The 17,922-nt window shown below is 33.6% G+C and overlaps 1 protein-coding gene across 5 annotated transcripts in view; it reads right to left on the bottom strand.

Annotated features, from left to right (window-relative positions):
• MAP4K3 (mitogen-activated protein kinase kinase kinase kinase 3) overlaps positions 1 to 17,922 on the bottom strand; it is a 198,672-nt gene that overhangs the window by 50,400 nt on the left and 130,350 nt on the right. For 4 of the 5 annotated variants that reach the window (XR_014018527.1, XM_081264490.1, XM_081264487.1 and 1 more), the window contains 7 exons: positions 15,782 to 15,913; positions 15,561 to 15,623; positions 15,390 to 15,471; positions 15,170 to 15,280; positions 9,098 to 9,176; positions 4,980 to 5,038; positions 3,599 to 3,661 (listed from right to left, as the gene is read on the bottom strand). Coding sequence is in view for 4 of the 5 variants with exons in the window: in XM_081264490.1 (XP_081120616.1) it covers positions 3,599 to 3,661; positions 4,980 to 5,038; positions 9,098 to 9,176; positions 15,170 to 15,280; positions 15,390 to 15,471; positions 15,561 to 15,623; positions 15,782 to 15,913 (589 nt within the window). In the remaining variant the exon portion in view is untranslated. The remainder of the gene's footprint in view (positions 1 to 3,598; positions 3,662 to 4,979; positions 5,039 to 9,097; positions 9,177 to 15,169; positions 15,281 to 15,389; positions 15,472 to 15,560; positions 15,624 to 15,781; positions 15,914 to 17,922) is intronic. The other variant, XM_081264488.1, reaches the window with a different exon arrangement.

The following is a 17,922-nucleotide window of genomic DNA, read 5'->3' as shown; positions in this document are numbered from 1 at the left end:
TAAGAAAATAAGAAGTATTGAGGATGTGCACTGCTGGCGGGGAGGTAAAATAGTATAAACAATATGGCAGTTTCTCAAAAAAATTAAATATAAAATCACCATATTGTCTAGCAATTCTGCTTATAGTTATATATCCAAAAATACAGGAACTCAGGCTGATATTTGTACATCTAGCATTATTCACAGTAGTCAAAGGGAAAAACATCTCAAGTCCACAGTGGAGGAACAGAGGACAAAATGTGGCATTTAAATACAATAGAAAATTATCTAACCTTAAAAAAGAGTCTTGCTACAATATGGCCGATAAAAGATATTATGACATTATGTTAAGTGAAGTCAGTCAGTCACAGGAGGACAAATATTGTACAATTCCACTTATCAAATGTGCCTAGAGTAGTCAAATTCATAGACAGGGAATGGAATGGCAGCTACCAGGGGATGGGGAAGAAGGAATGGGAATTATTGCTTAATGGGTATGGAGTTTCAGTTTGGGAAGATGAAAACATTCTGGTGATAACTGCACAACAATGTGAATGAACTTAATTCTACTGGACTATACTTCCTTTTTAAAAAAAGGTCAAAATGGTAAATTTTATGCTATGCATATTTTAACATCATAAGGAAAAAAACCCCCAATGAGATATTTATGTTGATTAAATGAGAAAAGCAGGGGTGGGGGCAGACAGACACACCCACATCCTAATTTTAAAAAAATACAAGAAATCATGAAAATACTGGATAGAGGCAATATAGCACGGGGTTTAGGTTTGGCTAAGCTCTGCTATTCTTAGCTAAAGAATAAATATCAGTTTCTTTGTACTTTAAACCTTTTCATTTGTTAAATAAGGCTAATAATTCAGTCATATGTGACTTAATGACTGGGATATTTCTAAGAAATGTGTCTCTAGGCAATTTCAGATAATTGTAGTATACTTATACCCACCAAGATGACTACATCAGGGGGGAAGTGCTGGGGAGTGATACTGACCAATTATGTTCCTATATTATGTGCATGTATGGATATGTAAACAAATCCCAACAATATGTATAGCTATAATGTACCAATAATTAAAAAAAGGTGGAAAGAAAAGATGGCTGTTATCACTAGGCGATAATCTCTTGATATATTCTCTCCTCTCTGCCCTGTCTACTCTTCCTTGTTGACCAAAACTGTATTATGAATACATATTTCAAGGGTTTAGGGTGTCTGTTTGGCACATAAAATCCTTCAAATAATGTCAACCTTTGCTATTATTAGAAGTGAGCTTTTAAGGTTGATCTTATAAATCCTAGAATTTGATAAATGTTTCTTCCATCCTTCTTTTGCCAGAACTATCCATGAGTCAATTGATCCTGAGCCCTATTCTCTAAAAAGACCCCATCGACTGCTCCCCTGAATCATAAGAAACTCCAGACTACAGGGCAGGGAAGGGTTAAAGGGAAACAGTTATCCTAACTTAGTCAAGTTACTAGGCCAGCTCCACATGTGGTCCAGAAGGGAATGTTTTGCAACTCTAAAGTAGGACCTTTCTGGTTTTGTTGTCTTTTCTGAATGGAGAATATTAATAAATACTAAAGTCAACTTAAACTTGATTCTGTGGTCTTTGATTTCTATAACAAATCAACTAAGTGTCATGCTAGCCTACTTACGTCTAATTCTAAAGAAATTTTCAATCCAGGAGTTTCTTGACAGTGTTTTCTTAAGATATTCTATTTTTGACACCTAATTCTCAGTCCTCATACTTCACTACCTGTGAGGCCATGTGACACATCCCTCCCTCTTTTGAGACAGTGCATCTACTGACTCTACGAGCTTTGTCCCTCCAATGGAGGCTCTAGCTGACTGCTAAACACTGACATCACCCCTGCGGTAACCAGTTTTCTGCTTTTTCTTCATTTCAAACTATAGGAATGCATGCAATTTTAAGGTTTCACTATTTTTCTTTAATGATTTATAACCACCTCTGAGCTAATTCCATATATCTAGTGCTAGTATAATAGTTTCTTTTAAAAAAATTTTTTTCTAATCTTTCTTCTTTCTCTTTCTTTCTCTCTCCTTCCTTCCTTCCCTCCCTCCCTTCCTTCCTTCCTTCCTTCCTTCCTTCGGCGGACACAACACCTTTGTTCGTATGTGGTGCTGAGGATCAAACCCGGGCCGCACGCATGCCAGGCGAGCGTGTTACCGCTTGAGCCACATCCCCAGCCCAGTATAGTTTCTTAATTTCAACTATTTACTGAACATTTCTTAAAAATGTGGCTGTGCCAATGACTGTTTCCACATTAATCCCCATGAAACACAGGGGGTATCTGTCCATTCCCTTCCTGAAGAATCACTATGACACCTGCATAATACTAATATCAGTGTTAGTACCTCCCAGAAGCCAGATCTGCCACATTAGCCCCAAAGCACTTTTCCTTCTCTGATACCCATAGTATCTATTTATGTCAGTTTGCCCTCATCAACATCTGTCACCTGGTAAAATGTTGGCAAGCCATTATTTATTTTGTTGCATGGCTAAGAGTTTATATGTATATATTTTTTCCCAATAAGATAGCAACTTCCTCCCCAAGAGAAATTACATCTAAAATCTCTTTTATGTTCTATAAATGTTGGAGGGTGTAGATTTAAGAACTTATAAAAAGAATCACTTTAGGACTGGGGATATAGCTCAGTTGGTAGAGTGCTTGCCTTACATGCACAAGACACTTGAGTTCTAATCCTCAGTACCACATTAAAAAAAAAAAGAATCACTTAAGCCAACCAAAATTGAAAGAGGTGTGTTATTAATGATGGAGAGAAAGATGAGGAAAAAAATTCCACTTAAAATGCAGAAATGTGGAATTTGGGAATAACTATGGGGACAACTTGAGGTTCTGAATAGTCACAGAAATAGAAAAACTCATAACAACTGTTAAATGTACTACTTGAATTTAATATTTACCAGGACTAATTTTCCATTTTCCCTTATTTAAAGATAAAACAGAATTAATATTTATAACTTCAGGGATGCTGTATAATCCAAATATTTCTTGAGAAAACTAGATATGGCACAATGCTGCAAAGTTAAAATTTTATCTGAGAATGATTTCTTTATTAACTTAGGATAAATTAATTTTTAAAATATATTATATGTATAATACATAATATGTGACTATATTATATATTAAATATATGTAACAAATATATATCATATATGACATGATGTATAAAGTTTTATATATATATGAATGTATATATATATATATATATATATATGGATGTTTTTAGTTCATTAAAACGAGATAATCATTAAAACTGAATGTACTTATAGGGCATTGTCATTTCTAAAAACTTCATATTTGAATAAGAAAATTTATTAATGTTTTTCATAAAAAGGAAAAATATTTTGGTTATTACTATAACATTACATTCGAATATATATATATATTTTATGTAAATTGTTATAGGGAAATTGTTACATTTCTTAATATATGGCAACTTGCTAAATGGCAAGCTTTAGTTTATAACAAAACTAGACAAAATGTTTGATCTTAAAAAGACATCAAGACTAAAACAATGCTGACAAAAAAAAAAAAAAAATCAGAAGATGAGAAATACCAGATTAGATCTTGCAGTGTAGTATATTTCTTCTGAACTGTCGAAAAAACCATCACTGTCGGGCTGTTCAGCAGAGACCAAAAAACCCAGGTTATTTACACTTAAACTAAAAGCCACAAATTCACAAAGGGAAACTTTTACAAGTGCAGTAAGTTCCTGCTAACACAATTAAGGCAAATGCAAGGTCAAATTACAATAAGCAGCTTCTAAAAAAGCAACATTGCCACAACTTTGCTTTATAATGCAGTTACTAAATTAGTATAGAATTTAAATACATGCAAGGCCAACTTAAAAAGAAACAGAAAATAAACTCAAACTGCCTTAATAAAATACAATTACCATTTATAAACACCATGACTACTCTCTTTTCTTAATCTTCTCCATTCCTCCACATAAACATCAGGCTTTAGTGTTATTAAGATCAGTTGAAGATGTTTTCTTTAACACTCTTTCTTCATGCTGGCACAATGAACTCATCAGATAAAGGCTAATGACTCCCTTTTTACCTTTTAGTCAGGTGGGTTAAAATAAGTATCAAATTTCAGAAGAAAGTTCCCATTTCAGTCCTTTAGTATTTATTAACAATTGCTTCCTTCTCATTAAACAGGAAAGAGAAAAAAAAAAGTAAAATATACACTAGTCTGGAGCTCTGGAAAAATAATTTCTCTAGGATCAATTTTGTTTGTAACAAAAAATAGTATAATATATCTAGATAGAAGCATATAAAAAAACAAAAGAATCATGAGAAGAATATTCATAGAGTTGGCAAGTCTCATTCATTTAATTCAACGTAATCTACTACGTATGCTTTATATTTCTGAGTTTTAGTGCTCTACATGAATTTGACTCTATTGTAATGTTCTAGGACAAGGCACTTATCCTAGTACACACATACACACACACGCCTCTCAAAAACTGGAAAACAATAAAAATGAAAAAATAATAAAGGGTCTGCATTAAAAACATTTAATCAAGAAATGGAAAAACTAGGGGCTGGGGATGTGGCTCAAGCAGTAGTGCGCTCGTCTGGCATGCGTGCGGCCCGGGTTCGATCCTCAGCACCACATACAAACAAAGATGTTGTGTCTGCCGAAAACTAAAAAATAAATATAAAAAAAATTCTCTCTCCTCTCTCTTAAAAAAAAAAATTAAAAAAAAAAGAAATGGAAAAACTAGTATTTTTTCCTAAAATAATTTTGAAAATACTCAATCTCAGCAACACAGATTTATTTATTCAGAATTTTAGAATTACTTACCATTTTGTTTCCCCAAATGCTTTTGAAAATACTAATAACTAACTTTTTTAGCCAGTACCAATATACCACAAAGTCAAATAAAACATTTATTTTCAGTGTTGATATTCCAAGACTATGCTACCTACAAGTTCATGATGTGGTTCTGTCTCCTTCCTTAAGGGTGGATCAAATTTCACTTGGCCAACTGAAAAAGAAAAAAAGTTAAGCCAGATTCATTTTCTATATCCTTAATGATGTAATAATTTTAAAAACCATTCCATGGCAAAACACATTTAATCTACTATATAATGGTCATAATACAAAGATTTAAATAAAGACTCTCTTATTGGATAAAGCCCAAAGAAGTCTTACTGCTTAAATTAATCTATTAATCTTGGGTCTTTCCATAGTTAAAAAAAAAAAAAAAGGTAATGATTAGCAAAATTTTATGTATGTACAGTTAGGACCTAATTTGCTATTGTTCTGTGACACAATATAAGAGAGACAATTTTATCTTGATATTTAGTTGGGTAGACAAAGTTGACAGAGAAAACAAATAGAAACATGATCCCCAGTGACTTCTGCTGTCCAGCGTTCATTAGTTCGTGTAGTCATTTTCCACAGAGGATCAGAGTTGGTGGGTATGACCAAAAGAGGAGACATAAGTAATGGTTCATCACTTCCAGATAAGGTTTCTGTCTTGGGCTCTCTCTATTGGATCACTTGCACTGGAGGAAGACCCTGCATGAGTAGCCTGAAGGACAGGACATATGGCAAGGAATGAAGCCTTGGCTAAGTCTTGTGAGCTTGGAAGCAACCTCTAGTCAAGTCAAGCCTTCAGAAGGCTGCAGTTGCAGGTAACATTCTGACAACTTCATGAGAGGCTCTGAGCCGGAACCACTCTAAGCTATCCCTAGATTCCTGACCCTAAGAATTTGTGTGGGACAGTATGTTTTGCAGTTTAAATAATAAACATGCAGCTAAAGTATAAACCAGGTGGAGTAGACATAATTAACTGTAGTACAGTCACCCTTTTCTTTGCTATTCTAATACCAGAATGTTTCAATACCTTTATCTTTGATTTATATATATTATTATCTGTTTTTATAAGCTGGGTCAAACACTCAAGATCACTGAGATAAAATCAGAGGCACAAATACAAACATTGAAAGGAAGACAAAGAGACAAAGTGCATGTATACAGGTGGCATAATGAATCCCATTACTATGTACAACTATAATGCACTGATAAAGATATTAAAAAGAGAAAAAAGAGGAAAAGGAGACAGTCACAGTATTCCACAGTTTGACTAGTAAGGGCTTCAGATAGAAACAGCAACTATCAACCAAAGTGAGTGAATCGAGACAATGTTGTAAATGTTAATAGTAAAGGACACAAGATTTGAATATTTAGCAATAGGCATGAATTAAGAAAAGGTTGAGAAACACATCCCTATAATATCCCCATTATATGTGCATGTGTATATGTGTCCTTTCTGGCTCTTCATGGCTCAGATCTCAAATTCTGGCCTATAAAGATGAGCAGGCTCTTCAAGAGTAAGTCCTTCAGACATGTTCACACATGAGCACACACTAAAGATTACAAAATAACTTTTACAAGGTATGAAAACTAACATGTACTTCATCTTGATCAAGGCCTATTGAACAGTTCTCATCTACACTTGTCTTCAAACTGAAAAGTGCAATCTGTAGTGAAGTTACATGAGGACAAACTTGTGCATCTGTCCTGTGAATGTGTCCTGCTTCTCTTAGTCATCTGTAATAATCCCTGAGTGTGGGGATGGTGTCTTACTAACAGCCATAACTGTAGCAGCAATGCAGAAATACTGCTGTATTCTGCGGATGGAGAATGCATTCCCAGAAAGGGGAGCCAAGTCCCTTGGAGACTCATTCTTTATGCTTTGCAGTCTTCCAGCTACTGTTTAGATAACTGTTGGTCAATCATCCTAGGACACAATGCTGTTTATGTTCTTAATAATGTCAAAACTTCTACCTATCTGTAATTGTCTATTGGTTCTAATCTATTTTTTCTACCACCTCTCTGAACATATGCCATGCCACCCATTGTAAATTTGTTATTTTAATAATCAGGGGAAATTTTTGTGAATATTATCACTTGCTGACCCTTCAACAGCAAAACTTTTGGGTCAAAATGAATCTTGCTATGGCTAACAAGAAGAGCCTCAGATTAATTTCTTCTTAAGCAAATCCTTGCCTATCATATTTAACTGAAGGCAAGGGACTTCCTAAAAGAGAAAGAGGAACTGTCTTTCTGTAAATGAGTAAGTTTTTACACAGGTTGCCTGAAGACCATTTAGTTTAGTAAGGAGAACATATCCAAAGGGATGTGATACCCAAACTGGCAAAAAAGATGGGAGGATGCCCATTTACTGTCCCTACCAAAAGGTGGCCATATCAGAACCTCAGAAAAACTGGAGTATAGGTGTTTAGTTTCAGATAGCATAGATATATATGCCCTTGAGAATCACTGATATAAATTAGTAAGAGATGTTTCGGAAATAACTTCACTTTGCTATAAGGGACTTGGAAATATAATTTTTACAATAGAAACAGATAAAAAATACATTCATATTTTCAAAAGTATTGAGCACAAAGTTTCCTATATTAACTATAAAGATATCTCTAATAACTTTTCAGATATTAAATAAAGAACAAGGCCACGCGCGGTGGTGCAAGCCTGTATTCCCAGCTGTTCAGGAGGCTGGGATAGGAGGATCGCAAGTTCAAAGCCAGCCTTAGCAACGTCAAGGTGCTAAGTAACTCACTGAGACCCTGTCTCTAAATGAAATACAAAATAGGGCTGGGGATGTGGCTTAGTGGTCGAATGCCCCTGAGTTCCATCCTCGGTACCCCCAACCAAAAAAAAAAAAAAAAAAAAGAAATTTTAAAATTACTTTTGTATGTTAAAAATAATACAATGTGTTTTCACATGCTAAGGTTGTCATTTTCATAAAACTACTTTTGTGGGGAAATTAGCAAATTTCATATATCATGTGGCTTCAGGAGCTTTAGAGACAACTCAATATGATACCACAACCAGTTATTGGCAAAAAGTTCTAAATCCCACTTCTGAACTTTCTCTGTAACCTGCCACATTTTCTTACAGGAGTTTATTCCTTTCAAGGTGGACTTCCAGTGTGGAGTTCATATAGAGACATTGAGGGGTTCCTGGAATGGAATGGTGTTTCTAAAAGACCACTGGGAGGCTAGAGTCTAGAGCTGTGTAGCATGCTATGAACTCATTGTACGACTCCCTCATGGTCAAATCTCTTCATTCCTGCATTTTTTCCATCAAATGGTTTTTGACATGAGGAGATAAATTCATCTTAATGAATTAAATTATGAGATTATATTTTTATTATCATACTAATCTAGACAAAAATTGAGAACAATTTTTTAACAGTAGTCATTTTAGTCATTTTGGATTTTAGGTTTCTTAGAATGAATTTTTAATTCACAGAAAACTTTTATCATAAGTCTGATGGCAGAAAATTAGCACTCTGAGTCACAAGGAACAAATGCTTTTAAGGAACAAAAGAGTTAAGGCACTATTGTTCCAGAGATTCTTGCTGGCAATTTATCATCAATGAGTTGATATGTGAATAAGTGGTTTGTCTCTGTGGGCATATAACTTGGCTGTCTTTACAAATTACCCAGAGCACTATTAAAAAGTGCTCTAGGTAAATTTCTGGGCAAATTCAAGACCTACTTAATTAGGATCTGTGGTAAAGAGAGGCCTGAAATCCATTTTTAAATCTACTGGGTAATTCAGATGCTCAGCCAGTTTGTAGGTGTTTCTCTCTCCTTGCTGTCAAAATATGACCTTTGGACCAGTACTATATGTATGGGAGCTTGTTAGAACTAAGGAACCTCAGACCCCATTCCCAGATCTACTGAATCCAGAGGTATATTCTGGATACTCTTTAGGTGAGTTTTACACACATGTGATTTCTAGATGCACTGCCTGGAATACCTCTAACCCATCAATTCCAGAAATTTTATTTCTCCTTCCAACAGTAACATAAATACACCTCCTTTCTCACCACTGCATTTCCAAAGGAATAAGGAAAATGAAACTGACTGCTAATTGGACAATGTTTAACAGTATTCAGTAAGAAAAACTATCAGGAAGAAAGTCAAACAACAATAATTTTAACTAAATTACAATTTGAAATCTTATTTTTCCATCATTAAATTATGAACTATGTATAGTGTACACTTACAGTTTATCTCTGAACGTGTTTTTTCTTCTCTTACATTTCTACTAGTTGAGTGAATTCTATGTGGTACAGCAACAAGAGGCTACAAAAGAACAAAAATCAAGAATATATGGCATTTGATAATCAAGTCATAGTTTTGTCTACAAAATTATCTAAATATGAAAGGATGGTTCACTTTATAAAAGTGAGAGCAAAATATAGAACTTGCAAATATTTTTTTGAAAAGGCAATCTCAATAGCAGTTCAAACTATGTGTGCAGGTAAAAATATATGTTAAATTACCCACTAGATATAAATCATTATCTGCATTAGTGAAAACACATCTGTGACTAAATACGTATGAAATTATATATAAGCAATAATATATTCTGTTTATTTGTATGTGAAACACTAGGCTTGTCTGGGTTCATTTTATAAGAATGGATCTACTACATAAAGTACTTTAGATCTTTTTTGACATCAAGAAATTCTGAAGGAAAAGCTGGGCAAGCTAGTTTGTGCCTGTGGTTCCAGCTGCTTGGGGAGGCCGAGGCAGGATCATTTAAGCATAGGAGTCTGAAGACACCCTGGATAGCACAGAGATAATACATTTAAAAAAAAAATTCTGGTGGGAAAGGAAAGACAACACTAAGGATTACATTTGTATTTTTCACTTAATAATGGCTGAGCTTAGACTTTTTTTCTTTTCAAGTTTATTCTTCAATTATTATTAATTATTTAATAATTTAAAAACAGTATTGAAAAGAGTGAATGATTTGCGTTCCATTTTTTGCCACAATTTGAATTCTAACCTATTTAAATAAGATTGCTGAAAAAACATGACTTAAAATTGTTACAGCAGATTATGTATTTCAGAAGCTTTTTTTTTTCCATCAAAACAAACAACAAAAACAAAACAAAACAAAAGAAAAAAACTCCTCCACATTCCATCTATGTTCTTTGGATTTTAGATATGTTACCATTATAATTTCCATGAGCAGAAAATTAAAAAATATTCAATTCTTTTCCTTTAATTCATAAAGAAGTCTCATACCCTATAATTATTTACAGAACCTAACTAGTTAAAAGAAAAAAAAAGGAATACTAGAAAACTTATAGTCTGGATGTTCTCAATATGAGATGTATATCAAGGGTTCCAATACCAGAAAAGGAACTAAGTGAAAAATGTGGTTTAACACCTTTTGAAAATGCAACCTACAGCATATCAGGAACAAAATGGACAACTATTTGAAGAAGTTAAATGAATATGACTATTCAAGTATCCAGAGGTTACTTGAATAGAAGTGAACAAAAAAGACTTGATAGAATTTTTCTTTTGTAAGTACTGATTCAGGTTAAAAAAAAAAAAGCCAATGATAAAAATGATTTATTTCATGTTTGGGAGAAAGGTTTGTGACCAGATTCTTTTTTTTTTTCTTTTTTTGGTACCAGGGATTGAACTCAGGAGCATTCAACCACTGAGCCACATCCCCAGCCCTATTTAGTATTTTACTTAGAGACAGGGTCTCACTGAATTGTTTAGTGCCCTGTAGTTGCTGAGGCTGGATTTGAACTCACAATTCTCCTGTCTCAGCCTCCCAAGCTAAAGGGATTATAGGCGTGTGCTACCTCGACTGTTTTGTGACCAGATTCTTTTAAATGAGGTCAGGATAATGAAAGATACCCACCCTGAAATTAAAGTAGGCAGCAGGATATTAGGCATAAGCTACTACAATGGAAAATAATCTGCTTTTTATTTATTTATTTAATATATATAATATATATTTTAAGTTTTTGATAGACCTTTATTTATTTTATTTTATTTATATGTGATGCTGAGAATCGAACCCAGTGCTTCAGGCATGCCAGGCAAGTGCACTACTGCTGAGCTAGCCCCAGCCCCAAATCTGCTTCTTAATAATGGAAGATTTCACTTAACTTTTTTAAAAATGATATTCCATTTATTAGTATTTCAAATAAACAGAATACATTCTGAAATTGCTCATCTGAACTTTATTATCATTTAATTTGACAAAGGCCATATAGATACATTTTCAAAAAATTTAATGTAAGATTTAATTTCTAAACATGAACATTCTCACTATATTCTCAATAAATAAGTATAGTGCATATTAGTCATGAAAGAAAACCTGCTATGATGAATTTATAATTACACTAACAAATGATATTTAAAGAAACAAACCATTTACAAGAATGCATAGTTTCCAAAGTTCTTTAAAAACAATGCTGTACCTGTCCTAAGACTGAAATTAGTTTTATTACTTCTTGAAAATTATAAGATTCTGCCCTTAAAAACCATTTCATGTTTATTCGAGTTATTAAAATTAGAAATTCTAGGATTACTGTATCATCAAATAAAACAAATAATAGGCCTTCTGTATTGGGAACTAGATAAGAAAGTAAAGTTAGTATCAAATAAAGGAAAGATACAGACAATATGGTAAAAAATTAGTTTACATAAGCCAATAGTTTGCCATCAGGACTTTTGTAACCGAGGAGACATTTGGCAATGTTTGAAAACAATTTTAGCTGTCACAACTGGGGACCAAAGACTGCTACTGACAACTAGTAGAAAGAGGCCTGGGATGGTGTTAAACATCCTACAACGCCCAAAGCAGTTAACCCCCAACAAAGGACTTTCCTGCCCAAAATACCAATAATGCTCAGGTTGAGAAACCCTAATATAAGGGGGGGAAAAACACTTTTGAGTTTCTTCTAGGTCAAGCGTTAGCACACTCTGGCCCATGGACAGTTTCCCCTGCAGTTGGTTTCTGAAGTTTTATTGGAACACAGCCATGCCACTTCATGTATGGCTCATGGCTGCTTTCGGTCTACAATGGTAGAGGTTGTAACTGTGACAAGAGACCATGGGGCCCACAAGGTCAAATATATTTCAGGCTGGCTTTTTAGGGAAAAAGTTTGTCAACCCCTGTTCTAAGTCAGTGAACTTAGACAAGTGAGTACTATTACTTATGTAGTTTTCTCAAATTTATTTTCCAAGCACATACAATCAAGCACCCACTTTTAACCACAAATAAAAAAAAAAAAAATCACAATTATCTTCCTTAAAACAGCTAAGAATTTTGGGAAATATGAAAAGTAAAATCTTTTAAAATTGTTTCTTCACTCCATATATTTTTATTTTTGCTTTTAGAAAGGTAACAGAGTTAATGATAGTAAAAATCCAAGTACAATATATTCATCTTGTCAAACTTCCTTTAAAGTCCTAATCAATATTCTAGATATTTTACAATGTATTACTTATTGTCAGTTATCATGTAATATAAAAATAATTCATTATTCTAAGATTTAGTGGCTAAGACCCTAACTAAATGGGAAAATAAAGTAATCACTGATAATTACATATATGCTTGTCTTGACTATACTCATTTACATGAATCTTAAGAATAAAGACTGCTCAAACATTGCTAAAATTTATGAAAACATTTAGAAATGAAAGTTGGCTATCATTTTTTAAATGTCTTGATGAGCTTTTAAAAATTATCAGTTTTAATTATTTAAAAGTTTTATTAATTATTATTATTTTTAATTATTATTAAAAGTTTTAATTATTATCATCATGTTTTAAACTTTCATCCTTCCCTGTACCTTTCTGTAGCCAAACTCCTTTCCAAGGGTATCAATTTCTTTTTTTTTTAATTTTAATTTTTTAGTTGTAGATGGACACAATACTTTCAATTTATTTATTTATTTTTGTATGGTGCTGAGGATTGAACCCAGTGCCTCACATGTACTAGGAAAGTGCTCTTTTTGCTGAGTTAAAATTGCAGGTGTGATATCAATCAATTTCTTTATAACATTGTCTCTGACTTCCCTAAAACTGGCTATTCTTTTTTCTTACTCTTTCAACTCTGAGTTTCTCACAAGCTTCTCAAGATTAGGGAATATATTTTATCCATAGTGGGTCCATTGAGCAATTCAATAGCTGTTCAAAAGCTGCAACTAACTTTCTCTACTAAAGAGGAGAAAACTGCAATTAAAAAGAAATGTTTCAACTTCTTATATCAAAAGGATAAAAGATAAAGGCAATGAAATAATGCTAAAGGCATTAATGATAAATGGTCCTTCTTCTTAGTAAACACAAATTTATTTGTTCTTTGTTTTTCCCTGGAGGAACAGCCCTCTATTGCTTTTTTTTTTTTTAAGTTGGACACAATATCTTTATTCTATTTATTTATTTTTATGTGGTGCTGATGATCGAACCCAGGGTCTTGCACATGCTAGGCGAGCGCTCTACCACTGAGCCTCAACCCCAGCTCCCCCTCTATTTCTTTTCTTTTACTTTATTAAAATCATTCTAACTGTATAGCCACCTTCAGAAAGAAATATTATGGGGGTAGGCAGAGTGGAGATGAATTGTCTACTTAGTATTAATTCATGGAGATTTCTCAAGCCTTAAGAAGTAAATGAGGCCCTATTTGAAAAACTTTTTGCAGCTCTATTCTATATATTCTGAGGTTTCACTTAGCACAGGATGCCAGCTTCTATTTCATGTTATTGCAATACCCAATTGTTTGTTTCCTATGTGTGAAACACTACCTTTGAAAGATTATTCTTCTAGACCTATCTTTGTGGAAAAGACCCAGATACTAAAGTACTAATGACAGTGAAACAGCAGTAAAAGTTATTTCAAAAATTAGGTTATTTAAACTTTACACGTGTATAGTGCTTTATTGTTTACAAAGTACTTCCATGAACCTAACCTCATATCCTCAAAATAAACTTGTGAAATAAGCATTAATCTTTATTGTATGGATGAGAACACTAGGACTCAAAACTGAAAGACAGGATGTTCAGTTAGTTAGCCACAGAGCTGAATAAGTCCTGGACTTCTGATCATTAAATATAGTATTAAAAACCAAATAGGTATCATGCAGGTTAGTCACGCAGATTGTTCTGAATGGACATGGATGACTGTGAGAAATTTTACTCTACTAGTTTAAATGGTTTAAACATAAATTATATTTTAATTAACAAAACAAATTTCTTTCTAGTGTAATTATAAGGTCAATAATATTACACATTTATTGTTTTTATGCTTCAAAACTCCTTTGCAGATCTTTAACAGAAGCACAGATAGTCTATTTATCAGAATTGAATAAAGATGGTGTGCTGGAAAAATGCTTGATTAGAAAGGTTCTGACTGAAGACAATCTGATCATCTTCTTGACCACTGAAGGGTTTCATTTTTTCAGTACTATCTTTGAAACCTGCACCATTTTAAGTGCCTTCTATAAAGCCAGTTGAGATCAAGCCATCCACTTCTAGTACAAACCTGATAAGAGAATTCTGTCATGTCATGTACACTGATTTTATACCTTAGGTACCAGAACTATTAACTGTGATAGGTAATATTAAACATGCTAACAAAAGTCAAGCTTCCATTAATAGCAATATTTCCATCCTATCAGCGTTATCTTATTCTTTTAAAAAATATTTTTAGTTGTAGATGAACACAATACCTTTATTTTATCTATTTATTTTTATGTGGTGCTGAGGATCAAACCCAGTGCCTCACATGTGCTAGGCAAATGCTCTACTACTGAGCTATGACCCCAGCCCTTATTCTTTAACAATCATGGGTTCATGTTCATTTCCATAGTGGATCACTAGGGTTTAAGTCACCAACAAAGCCAACCATACCCTTATGAATCTAATATTTATTAAACATAGTAGGAGAATTCTTTTGAGAAGATAAATGAATAGAAATTACCACTATATTCTAACACCTTGTTTAGGTGCTCTGCATTTGCTTTCTCCTTTTATAGTGGATGATTTATTAGGAAACTTCATTTAAAACAACTACTTTGAAATAACTATAGTGATTTCAACAAGTGGAGTAAATGATTCTGTCTTTGCCATTTTCAGACAACAGTCATCTGTAAGTAGCAAATAAGAAAAATCTAGCACGTGACTTCCCAGGACAAAGTCAGAGTTAACTGTTCCTCCAAGAGATTTTTTTTTTTAATTTAAACTAGTTACAGAAATTAAAAAACCGACACATTGCTCCCTACACACACATTATATACACCACTTGATAAAAACAACTCCTACCTCAGGATCATCATCATCAAAATCATGGTAAGTGGAATGATCTGGATTATTTACTTTATCCAATAGCTCTATTGCTAAAGATCGTGTCAAAGGCTGTGTGACAAAAGGGTGCTGTAAATAAAACAGTACAGAACAGAGAACATTTATTAGAAATTTGACCTAAATACATACACACATACACACACACGAAAATGTGTATATTTCAGGGCAAAAATAATACCTGTAGTAACTTTTCAGCAGTTGGTCTTTTTTTTGGATTTTTTGTAAGTGCCATTTTCACAAAATGATGGAAACTATTTGACCTAAGAAATTTTGATTAGAAATTAGACTTTTACATTTCAAAATTTTTTGCTCATCTTACTATAAAAGTTAATAACACAAAAATCCTTACCACTTCAATTTATCCTTTAATTTAGGGGGCTGAAAATTGCTTTTTGTCATTAGAAATAATGCTCTGAAAAAAAAAATCAAGAAAATATTACACAGTACAACCATATTACTATTTATTCCCAAATAAGGGAAAGCAATACCAAGAGCCTTATTTGTTCATGATATAATAAGGAAAAAATGAGTCAATTTAAGCATAGGAGTCTTCAACTCTGACATGCTAACCTCATTGGGTGCAGGTCGAACATAGGAGGCTGAAGCTCAGCGAGTTCTATGGCAGTGATCCCTACGGCCCAGAGGTCACAGAGTTGATTATATCCCCCTTTCCTCTCCACAGCTGCAACTTCTGGAGCCATCCTGAAGGAGATATTCCAGAAAGAAAAACTTTGTATTTAGTGTATTTTCCATTATACTCCCACCAGAAGGACATGAGAATATCACCACCTAAATTAAGGCCTATTTAAGCCTATTTCTGTAAAATAAATATGTAGTATTTACTTAAAAGATCCACTTTTTCCAAGGTTTTGACATCTCATATGACCCACCATTTCAAATCCCCACTGATGTCCTTTGCTACTTTGTTATATTACTTCTTACTACAACAGCTTATAAAAATGAACAATTACAAGAGAGCAACACACTCCAAATTTGTCTACGTCCCAATCTCTCATCCCCATATAGGCAAAGTTCTATAAAGAAATAACATTTGTGATAAATAAACTGCAATGGGGGAGCGGCTGTACTCTTTTTATCAATAAACTGCAATCTGGTCACTGTTTTTACTTCAGCAAAATTATTCCTTGGGGCACTAATAATTTTAATATAGTGTTTAGTTTATTTTACTATAAATTTTTTGGCTTTTTCCAGTTTTATTATAATGATGGAAAAATTATAAAAATGTGTATCTACTTTAAAAACTGTATTCAGAGGAAAGTTGCCCAAATTCAGTACTTCTTTGTTCTTTTTACCTCTGCTATATTATCATTATCATCATCATCATCATTGTTCTCTGGTACCAGGGATTGAACCCAGGAGCATTTAACCACTAAGCTACATCCCCAGCCCTTAATTTATTTTATTTTGAGACAGGGTATCACTAGTTCTTGCTAAGTTGCTGAGGCTGGCCTTGAACTTGTGATCCTCCTACCTCAGTCTCTGAGCTGCTGGAATCACAGGTATGTGCCACCACACCCAATTCTATAGTCTTATTCTAATTATACCTTGACTAGTTTTACATGATTATTTTTCAAAAACAGAAACAAAAATTTCAAATTCTAAACAATCATTTTGGAAACTATCAAGATAAACATCTCAACTCTTCCAGTTCAAAAGAGCAATTTATTTATTATTTTTTTTTTTAAAGAGAGAGTGAGAGAGAGATAGAGAGAGAGAGAGAGAGAGAGAATTTTTAATATTTATTTTATTTTTTAATTCTCGGCGGACACAACATCTTTGTTGGTATGTGGTGCTGAGGATCGAACCCGGGCCGCACGCATGCCAGGCGAGCGCGCTACCGCTTGAGCCACATCCCCAGCCCCAAAAGAGCAATTTAAATAGGTGGCCTTACAAATATATATTTGTCTTCCATGTATGATTTTAGGAAAGGTCAGTTACAAGTAAAAAAAATTTAAAAACCCTCTAACTTTCCAAACACTTGATCTTAAAATCTTTTAAATCTTAAAATAGCTCTTGGTGAAAATTCAAACTGTGGTAGGAAAAGTAAAATTAGAAGTATGTTGGTATTATGACATTGATGAATTTCCACTTCAGCCAGCCGGTGGAAATGCCCTAGCAAAGTGTGAAATGCCTATAGGCAGTCAACATTGAACCCCACCCACCCCTCCCCTAGCCTGTCACTTCAGTTGATGCTATCCATTCTCCTGAAAAGTAAGGGACATTCTGGCTTCTACACTTCTACGAGTGATAATGTGTGTCTACCACAGTCAGTTGGCTCACCTATGCACCTATATATATCAGGTATATTCGCTACTATAAACATAGTTTAACTAAATATTATGAAAACTGACTTATGAAGTTAAAAAGAACAAATTGTAATAAAAATTAAAGTGAATGTTTTAGAAAAACTTCTTAAAGACAAATTATTCAAAAGATAAACCAAGAAGCTTTAGAAAATGAGGTAAGCATATAACAAATGCAAAATATTGTGAAGGCTACAGACTACACAATTTCTTGTGTATGACATTCAAGGAAACAGCAAAACTATAGAGACAGAAATCACATCAGGAGTTATGAGACATGAGAAATAGGGGAGGAAATATACTAAAAAGGGACAAAAGGGGATGATGAAAATCTGTTTTCTCTTGACTGTTTAACATTCATAGAAATGTACACCTAATAAGAGTAAA

This window comes from Spermophilus citellus (genome assembly GCF_964194105.1).
Source record: "Spermophilus citellus genome assembly, chromosome: 13".
Lineage (NCBI taxonomy): Eukaryota > Metazoa > Chordata > Mammalia > Rodentia > Sciuridae > Spermophilus > Spermophilus citellus.
This window is presented reverse-complemented; position numbering and strand designations above follow the sequence as displayed.